Consider the following 10,641-nt stretch of genomic DNA (forward strand, 5'->3'; position numbering starts at 1 on the left):
AATATGTATCTTGAATAAACTTCCCAAGGTCAGTTTGCAGATGACCCCCCCAAAAGGTGAAATACCATGTGAGCAATCAATCAATACACTGGTTGGGTAGCCACTTCTCAGGCGGCGATAACTGCATTGCGCGGGGTCAGACTAGATGGCCGTTGGGGGTCCCTTCTGACAATTCTGTGGCTCTAAGCAGCCTTAACCTTGTTCTAGCCCAAGAGCCACGCCGGGTGAGCGTCCAGGGGTCACACGCCAGAGCCGTGGGAGGGCACCCAGCCTTTGATTCTCTCATGTGTTTATATATATATATATATATATATATATATATATATATACACACACACACACACACACACACACACACACACACCATATCTGAAGATTTTTCTTTTTTTGAATATGCTGTTTATTAACTTTCATTTTAGATACACCAACAAACAAATACCGTATATCAAATCTATCTTACTTTATGCTCCATAGAGCCACTGACTTCCCTCCTTCCCTTCTGCAGGTTTTATTATTCCAATCTTTAATTCACAGTTTCATTAGTAAAAGACTAAACCGTGACGTAAGATTTATTTCAGTCCTGCTAACGTCTTCAAATTTCTACAGTTCTCACTTATATAGACCATAAATTTACTCCATTCTTTTTGGTACCTGAAGATTTTCCAGTCTTTATCACTTAATCTACATTCCTTAATTTCTTATTACTTTTAATCACCCTTAACTAGCAATTCTCTTCATAATCTTCTCTGCAACATTTCGCATAGTCCTCCTTACAAAACTTCTTGCAGTCCTACTAGCGTGATCTGTTTATTACAATTGCTTTTCAAATAGTTCAGATATTTACTCCAGTCCTCTAAGAATCTCTGATCCCGCAGGTTTCGCATCCTTCCTGTTATCTAATTCTGCATAGTGCATTAATTTCACCTGCCTTTTCACCCTCTTCTTTTTGGGTCCATTATTGACATTTGATTGTTCAATTAAGAAAGCTTATTAAAAAGAAAGAAAGAAACCTCACGAAACGCCATCCGTAGAAGAAACCTCCATCTGTGCCTGATACCCAGTGGATGATACCCCTCGCTTTCAAATCGGAACCAGTGAAGGTGGTGAAGGTCCTGTGTGAGTGTCTGGAGGTGGTTGGAGGATGGATGGCAGCTAATGGATTGAGGTTGAATCCTGACAAGACAGAAGTACTGTTTTTGGGGGACAGGAGGTGGGCAGGTGTGGAGGATTCCCTGGTCCTGAATGGGGTAACTGTGCCCCTGAAGGACCAGGTGCGCAGCCTGGGAGTCATTTTGGACTCACAGCTGTCCATGGAGGCGCAGGTCAATTCTGTGTCCAGGGCAGCTGTCTATCAGCTCCACCTGGTACGCAGGATGAGACCCTCCCTGCCCGCAGACTGTCTCGCCAGAGTGGTGCATGCTCTGGTTATCTCCCGCTTGGACTACTGCAATGCGCTCTACGTGGGGCTACCTTTGAAGGTGACTCGGAAACTACAACTAATCCAGAACACAGCAGCCAGACTGGTGACTGGGAGCGGCTGCCGAGACCATATGACACCGGTCTTGAAAGACCTACATTGGCTCCCAGTACGTTTCCGAGCACAATTCAAAGTGTTGGTGCTGACCTTTAAAGCCCTAAATGGCCTCAGTCCAGGATACCTGAAGGAGCGTCTCCACCTCCATCGTTCTGCCCGGACACTGAGGTCCAGCTCCGAGGGCCTTCTGGCAGTTCCCTCATTGCGAGAAGCAAAGCTACAGGGAACCAGGCAGAGGGCCTTCTTGGTAGTGGCACCCTCCCTGTGAAACGCCCTCCCATCAGATGTCTAGGAAATAAGCAGCTATCTTATCATTAAAAGACACCTGAAGGCAGCCCTGTTTAGGGAAGTTTTTAATGTTTAATAGGTTATTAAAAGGTGATTGTATTTTAGTGTTTTGTTGGAAGCCGCCCAGAGTGGCTGGGGAAAATAATAAATATAAATAATATATAAATAATAAATTATGATTATGATTATTCTTGCAGTCCTACTAGCGTGATCTGTTTATCACAATTGCTTTTCAAATAGTTCAGATATTTACTCCAGTCCTCTAAGAATCTCTGATCCCGCAGGTTTCGCATCCTTCCTGTTATCTTATCTAATTCTGTATAGTTCCATTAATTTCATCTGCCTTTTCCCCCTCTTCTTTTTGGGTCCATTATTGACATGTGATTGTATTTGATTGTTCAATTAATAAATCTTATTAAAAAGAAAGAAGGAAAGGAGCCTGACGAAACGCCACCCGTAAAAGAAACCTCCACTTGCGCCTCCCAAATGCCAAGCGCGTCTCCCTCCCTCGACTTCCCTCTGCAAACAGCTGATGTATTCTCCTCCCTCCCGGATTACTACAAGTCCCAGAATGCACCGCGCCTGCCCTCCCCGCCCCGCCCCCTGGTTGCCTCCTTTTGCGCGTGCGCAGTCTTCCCGGCGAGGCAGAAGGTGAGCGAAGGGACGGAGCGCGTGTGCCGGGAGGGATTTGGGGGGGGGGGGACACCTTCTTCCTCCCTGCAAAACGGGGGGGGGGGGCACAGAGGGGGCGCCAGGGCCAGGGGTGCAAGGGGGCAGTGGGGGTGGGGGGTCGGGAAAGGGGGGGGCTGCCCTCCTCGGGAGTTCGCTTTCAGGGTTCTAGTCCTCAAGGAGGAGCGGGGAAGTTCAGGGAGGAGGAGAGGGGCTGTGCTCTGCCCCCCCACCAGGCAGGTGGTATAATAACAATAATAATAATAATAATAATAATAATAATAATAATAATAATAATAATAATTTATACCCCATCAGGCTCAGGGCAGCTAACACCAGTCAAATTACAATGGAAACATAATTGGGGGGGGGGAGGACCAATTTAAAGTTCGCTTTCAAGGTTCTAGTCCTCAAGGAGGAGCGGGGAAGTTCAGGGAGGAGGAGAGGGGCTGTGCTCTGCCCCCCCACCAGGCAGGTGGTATAATAATAAATTATTATTATTATTATTATTTATACCCCATCAGGCTCAGGGCAGCTAACACCAGTCAAATTACAATGGAAACATAATTGGGGGGGGGGGGAGGACCAATTTAAAGTTCGCTTTCAAGGTTCTAGTCCTCAAGGAGGAGCGGGGAAGTTCAGGGAGGAGGAGAGGGGCTGTCGAGGGCTGCAAGCCCCTGGGGCTGTGCTTTGCCCTCCGGCAGGGCCGGATTTAGGTACTGTATACTGTAATAATAATATTAATAATACTAATAATTATTTATACCCCACTCTCCCCATCCAGAGCCAGGCTCAGGGCGGCTAACACCAGTAAAAGTTCAGTAAAAACATAATGGGGGGGGGGGAATCCAATTTAAAGTTTGCGGATTTAGGTATAATAATAATATTAATAATAAGACATATTATTATTTATACCCCGCCCTCCCTGGCCAAAGACGGGCTCACTGTAGCTAACACCAGTAAAATTACAGTAAAAACATAATGGGGGGAGGAAAAACCAATTTAAAGTTCACTTTCAAGGTTCTAGGCCTCAAGGAGGACCAGGAAAGTTCGGGGAGGAGGAGAGGGGCTGTGCTCTGCCTCCCCCCCCACCAGGCAGGGCCGGATTTATTATAATAATAATAATAATAATAATAATAATAATAATAATAATAATAAATTATTTATACCCCGCCCATCTGGTTGGGTTTCCCCAGCCACTCTGGGCAGCTTCCAACAAAACACTAAAATACAATAACCTATTAAACATTAGAAACTTCCCTAAAAAGGGCTGCCTTCAGATGCCTTTAATAATAATAATAATAATAATAATAATAATAATAATAATAATAGAATGGGACATCCCTTTTTTCATTGGAGAAATGTTGGAGGGTGTGTTCATCTTTGTCGGCATTTTCAAATGTAAAACGTCTGCCCTTGTTTTTGTCCATTTGTGCAACACAGGGTGCTGCCTAATACTGAGTCCGTCCATTGGTTTATCTAGCTCAGTATTGTCTACACAGGCTGGCAGCAGCTCTCCAAGGTTTCAGGCAGGAGCCTCTCCCAGCCCTACCAGCAGATGCTGGGAATTTAACCAAGAACTGCAGGCAAAACAAATACTCTAACCACTGAGCTATTACCCTTCACCGAAAGGATGGGGAATTGGATTCACGGTGATCACTGGGACACCAGATCTGAGATGGAACAAAGGTCACCCAGTCGCAGCTTCACCCACGGCGTCGAGATGAATCCCATTTCTTTTTCAATGATAGTCATCACTTCCAAAATTTGCATCAATGCATATGAATCTGTGTGTGCCAGTTTTATGCAAAACACTTTTGCCCTTTTTTGGGTGTCATAAGAACACCAGAAGTTAGGGTGGCACTGTGGTCTAAACCACAGAGGCTCTTGGTCTTGCCGATCAGAAGGTTGGCGGTTCGAATCCCCGCGACGGGGTGAGCTCCCGTTGCTTGGTCCCTGCTCCTGCCAACCCAGCAGTTCGAAAGCACTTCAAAGTGCAAGCAGATAAATAGGTACCACTCAGGCGGGAAGGTAAACAGCGTTTCCGTGCTCTGCTCTGGTTCACCAGAAGCGGCTCAGTCCTGCTGGCCACATGACCCGGAAGCTGTACGCCGGCTCCCTCGGCCAGTAAAGCGAGATGAGCGCCGCAAGCCCAGAGTTGGTCACGACTGGACCTAATGGTCAGGGGTCCCTTTACCTTTACCTTTTTAGAGAAGGTAATGTCTTGATAATATAAACGTTTTAATTTTTTTGTATTAATCCAGTATATTTTCTTTTAATTGCTGAGTGATTCTGTGTACATTGCGGCAGCCTTTGGCTTTGGGCAATAAAACTGAGCCTCCTTTTCCCCGCAGGGACCATGAGGCTCTCCGTCCTACTTGCCGCGGCAGAGAAATTCAAGCCGCACCCCGGGTACCGCTATGGCATGAACCGGCCTGGCTCTGTCGCTGACAAGGCCAAGAACCCTCCGTGGGTCTGGCGGAAGAAGATCCCCGTGGAGCCCATCAAAGACGAGGACTGGAAGTTCTTCAAGGGCGACACGGTGAGGTCTCTCCCAGCTCTCAGCTACCCGCTTTGTCTGTGCCACTCACTTCCGCAATGCCCCCCTCCCAAGGCTTGACTGCTACCGCGTGAACTCTGTGGGGCAGCCCTTGGAGACAATAATAATAAATTATTATTATAACCCTCGTTCCAAACACACCACCTGACCTCTTGCAAGAGGGGAGATGTCTCAGGTGCACCTGGCTGGTTTTTCCTGCACCTGCAGTCCCTGCCTGGGTTCAAACCGCTGGGCTAAGCGGGGTTTCCATCACAGTAAATGCAGAATGCTGCAGCACGATTGCTGATGGAAGTGACCCCTTGTTGGCATATAAGAACCATTTTCACTGCTTGCCGACTTGCTACCGGGCCAAGTTTTAGTATTAGAATATTTCCGCAGGGCCTGCAAGACAGAGCTGTTCTGCCTGGCCTTTGGCCAAGGCACAGCCTGACCCTCTCCTTTCGCAGTCCTCATAGAACTCCAGCCCAATGGTTGCCATTAATTTGACTCTGAACTGATTTTAGAATGAATTGATTTTAGAGTGTATTTCAATTAATTGATTGTGATTGTATGTGAACTGTGCTATTTTTACTGTTAGCTGTTCCGAGCCCGGCTTCGGCTGGGGAGGGCGGGATATAAATAAAATTTTATTATTAATAATATAAAGCCCTTAACAACATGGGACCAGTTTACCTACAAGATCATCTTGCCCCATGTATTCCCAACCGACCGCTGCAGTTGGCGGAATTGGCATTGCCACAGGTGCCGCATAATCCCCGTTCTGAATCTGAACTTGATTGCTTAGTGTGGCAGCAGCTACCCTGTGGAACTCCCTGCCAGTTGACGTCAAGCAGGCGCCTTCGCCGTACTCTTTTCGGCGCCTGATAAAAACAGTCTTCCTTTAGACATAGCCAGTCTAGATGCTGGCAGTGAGGCAGTGAGAGATTTTACTTTCTTGGGCTCCATGATCACTGCAGATGGTGACAGTAGTCACGAAATTAAAAGACGCCTGCTCCTTGGGAGAAAGGCGATGGCAAACCTAGACAACATCTTAAAAAGCAGAGACATCACCTTGCCAACAAAGGTCCGTATAGTTAAAGCCATGGTTATCCAGTAGTGATGTATGGAAGTGAGAGCTGGACCATAAAGAAGGCCGATCGCCGAAGAATGGATGCTTTTGAATTCTGGTGCTGGGGGAGACTCTGGAGAGTCCCATGGACTGCAAGAAGATCAAACCGATCCATTCGGAAGGAAATCAGCCCTGAGTGCTCACTGGAAGGACAGATCCTGAAGCTGAGGCTCCAAGACTTTGGCCACCTCATGAGAAGAGAAGACTCCCTGGAAAAGACCCTGATGATGGGAAAGATGGAGGGCACAAGGAGAAGGGGACGACGGAAGACGAGATGGTTGGACAGTGTTGTATAAATTTTATGGAAAAAAATTAAATACCAAGCCCTGCAGGGAGCTCCTCCCCTGACTCCCCCCCCCCCTTTCCTGGTGAGAATTCCTTTGGCAAGGGGGAAGGGACTTCTCAGCCGTTGCCCCAAAATTGTGGGACAATCTTGCTCCTCTGTTCTCCATGAAATCTGGAGTCGTCGTCCACCCGTCTTCCCTGGATACACATTTCACCACTGGCTAATTTTATTTACTTTTTACTGGTGCATTCTTTTTTAAAATATGGTTTTACTCTCTTTTTTTGTACTCCAAATTGGCTGCCTGGAAAGCCAGCTGGTAAACTACAAATATATATTTCTAGTTTAAAACTGTTTGAAAAACAGCAGCAGTATAACACCAGGTGCAGTCTCATGCAATCAGGTTATTAAATATCACTGGGTTCTTGAATAATATTGTTTGTTCTTACTGTTCCCAAAACTAGGTCTGATGTAACAAGTACGCACAAGATCGGGGCCTTTTCGGTGCTGGCTCCCCCACTATGGAACGCACTCCCTAGGGAGTCTCACCTGGTGACACATTTACCTGATTTTAGGCACTGAGCAAAGCCTCTTCCCTGGGGCTTTTAGTGTGAGGTGATTTGGGTTACTCTATGAGAAAAGCAGACGACAGATTGAGAATATTTATTTCCTAAAATTTATACCCTGGTGGGTTGTACATACAACCACCTCAACGTGGTTTACTAAAAAAAGAGGCAAGGCAACAAAATTAGCAAGGAGAAAAAATTGGCAACAATCATTTAAGACGTTCCAAAAGTTAAAACAAATTAAAACTCACACCAACTTGCTACACCATCTAGGTAGCCTTGCCTGAAAGAGAATGTCTTTAGCAGGGACTGAAAAGGATACAGCGAAGCTGCCTGCCTGACATCAACAGGCAGGGAGTTCCAAAGGGCATTTGCCTGATACCAATAATCCTAATAAATAAGATGGCAAAACTCTGCCTGGCTGAAGAGACTATTGCGGCCCTTCAAGCTTGGCCCACTGGCCATTCCTGCAAGGCAGGCGGGTCTTTCCTCCCGGCCGGAGGTCAGGATCCTGGACGGTCCCTTGTCTGCCGACCCAACCGGGGGTCTTCCCTTCCAACCCCCATCCCTTTCTCTCTTCCTTTCAGGTTCAGATCCTGAAGGGGAAGGACGTGGGCAAGCAAGGGATGGTCTCCCAGGTGATCCGAGAGCGGAACTGGGTCGTCCTGGAGGGCCTGAATGTGGTAAGTGATGATGATGGTGATGCCCTTGGGCTCCCCCCCCCAGGAGAGAAGTGGGGTGTTCTGGGGGCTTTGGCACCCTGAGACCCTTAGGTGCTCTTTGGCTCAGCCTTCTCGGTGGTGGCACCCTCCCTGTGGAAAGCCCTCCCACCAGATGTCAAAGAGAACAACAACTACCAGACTTTTAGAAGACATCTGAAGGCAACCCTCTTTAGGGAAGCTTTTAATGTTTAATAGACTATTGTATTTTTATTTGTTGGAAGCCGCCTGAGTGGCTGGGGAAGCCCAGCCAGATGGGCGGGGTATAAATAATAAATTATTATTATTATTATTATTATTCCTTCCCCACCCTTTCTGGCAGCACTACCGATACACGGGCAGGTCCGGCGCCTACGGTGGGATGTACATGGCCAGTGAGGGTCCGCTGCTGATCAACTGGGTGTCCCTAGTCGACCCCACCGACAGGTAAGGGGGCAGGGCAATACTAAGAATTTGCCCCTTAATCACCATTCCTGAATTCGTTGCTTGTGATCCCTGCGTGGCCGAGGGTTGGACTTCAGGGGCCAGCAAACTTTTTCAGCAGGTGGTCCACTGTCCCTTAGACCTTGTGGGGGGCTGGGGTATATTTGGGGGGGGGGAAATAAATGAAGGAATTCCTATGCCCCACAAATAACCCAGAGATGCATTTTAAATAAAAGGACACATTCGGCTCATGTAAAAACACGCCGATTCCTGGACCATCTACGGGTCGGATTTAGAAAGCGATTGGGCCGGATGCGGCCCCCGGCCTTAGTTTGCCTACCCATAGACTAGATGACTCATTGGGTCCCTCCAAACCTGATGATTCTGTGATCCCATGATCTGCCGGGGGGGGGGGCGAATGCCGCCACCCTGAAAGCACCGTGGATTCGTTTCCAGAGGTTACACTCCCCTTCGTTTATTTAAGAGCTTTTCTAAACTGCTGAATGTTCTAAAAGTCTCTAAACAGCAGGCTCGTTCGCTGGAGAAGAGGAAAAACCTTTCTAGCTTTCCATCATAATTTGTTGTATATTATTATTATTATTATTATTATTATTATTATTATTTAAACTGGCTTTCACTCCAAGGTCTCAGGACCGTTTCCAGCGATTAAAACTCAATCTTAAAAACAGTTTTGAACAAGTTAGAGCACAGAAATAAGTTGGGGCATAAAAATATATTTCTCAAGTGTCCAAAGATAAGAAGTCTGTCTCCGGAAGCTGTAGAATGAAAGTCTCAGGTTTTTTTAAATGAACATTTAATATTATTTGTAAACCAACTGGTGAGATTAAGGATGATTAAGAAGTATTTAAATCCTGCTAGGTAAATGATATATTGTTCTCCTTTTTTGTTACGACAACAAACACCTGGGGACTTATTTTCCCCGTAGGCCATATAATCAAAGACTGCAGACTTTGGTGTTTTTAAGCGAGGCATCAAATGCAACCCGGCCAGGTGGGCAGGGTATTAATAATAAAATTATTATTATTATGAGTGCTTTTCTTCTAGAAAAAGGTGCTGGTACTGCATACCCATGAGTACCCCCAGAAAAATAGCAATGATATTTGTATTATTGTTGTTTAGTAGCTTGATGATTGATCCACGGACTAAGTTTAGTTATTTATATTTCGTAAAAACTGTATGTCACTCAATTGTTAAAAATTACAGCATACAGAAAATTTAAACCCACACCAACTTCCGAAGCATCTGGGTGGCTTAAGCAAAAATGTTTTTAGCAGATGCTGAAATTCAGCTTGAGCTTTCTTTCAAACATGCCCCCCCAAACCCCACTTCCCCATCCCCGCTGGACTCTCCCTGGGCCCCCCCTCCCTTCTCGTCTGCCCCTTGCCCCCCCCCAGGCTGCCCACTGAGGTGGAATGGCGCTACACAGAGGAAGGAGAGAGGGTCCGTGTCTCCCTCCGGACCGGCAGGATCATCCCGAAGCCCTTGGAGCAGAGAGACGATGGCATCATCCCAGAACAATGGACAGGTGAGTGGCTCTTAAATTTGGGAGTGGAGTTGGCGTAGAGTGGATTTCCGTGGGGAAAAGGGAATCTGGTCACCTGTTGCCTCAGGCGGACCCTGCCTTGGTTCTGAGCTGTCCTTTGTCATGTGGACTAGAAACTTGGTTCTGGGTTTACAGAACCTGCACCATAGCATTAAAAAAAACACTCAGTCTCCTTATTTCCTGTGCCCCATTTTCTCTCCTCCTCCTTTCCCCCCTGCCTTGCTGCTGAAGACTGCCCCAAAGACACGTCTGTTGAGGACGCCCTGGAGAAGACCTATGTCCCTTCCTTGAAGACGTTCCAGGAGGAGATCATGGATCTCATGGGCATTGTGGAGACGCGCCGCTTCAGGAAGTCCTACTGGTATTGAGGCCTTTTGTCCCACGGATCTGTGCCCCACTGCCTGGACCCCAAAAGACTCTCAGCTTTGGGGGGGGGAGATCGAGGAGGAGGCTGAGATGGGGACTGTTGCCTCCTGATAAAGGACCCCCTAAACCACAATCCGAGTGTGTCTTTGTGTCTGTGGAGGTGGCCGTTCTCCTCTGGCAAGTCTGACTGTACCATCTATCTGTATCGCTACCCCCATGAGGCGGTTCATAAGCCATAGAAGCAAAGGTCACACGTCTATGGAACAATCTGATCCAAGGCAGAGAAGGTCACAATAAAAGAGACGACTTTGGGATAAGCAACTTGTATCAAACGAAGGTAATAGTCAAGAATAAAATAGTACAGTCATACCTCGGGTTACAAATGCTTCAGATTGAGTTTTTTTGGGTTACGGACTGCCGACGAAACCCGGAAGTACCGGAATGGGTTACTTATGGGTTTTGGCGGTCATGCATGCGCAGAAGTGCCGAATTGCAACCCACAAGTGTGCAGACGCGCTTTTGTGAATGTTAATCCCGCACGGATCACGTTCGCAACCCGAG

General features: G+C 47.1%; 1 protein-coding gene across 1 annotated transcript; it reads left to right on the forward strand.

Moving 5' to 3' along the window:
• Window positions 1-2,455: 2,455 nt before the first annotated feature.
• MRPL24 (mitochondrial ribosomal protein L24) lies at window positions 2,456-10,463 on the forward strand. Its single transcript, XM_079958481.1, has 6 exons — window positions 2,456-2,473; window positions 4,846-5,033; window positions 7,596-7,691; window positions 8,050-8,153; window positions 9,566-9,696; window positions 9,946-10,463. Exons 2-6 carry the CDS (start codon window positions 4,851-4,853, stop codon window positions 10,080-10,082), a joined length of 651 nt encoding a protein of 216 aa, XP_079814607.1. The 5' UTR covers window positions 2,456-2,473; window positions 4,846-4,850; the 3' UTR covers window positions 10,083-10,463.
• Window positions 10,464-10,641: the final 178 nt, after the last annotated feature.

This window comes from Podarcis cretensis (assembly GCF_951804945.1).
Source record: "Podarcis cretensis genome assembly, chromosome: 16".
In the NCBI taxonomy this organism is placed as follows: domain Eukaryota; kingdom Metazoa; phylum Chordata; class Lepidosauria; order Squamata; family Lacertidae; genus Podarcis; species Podarcis cretensis.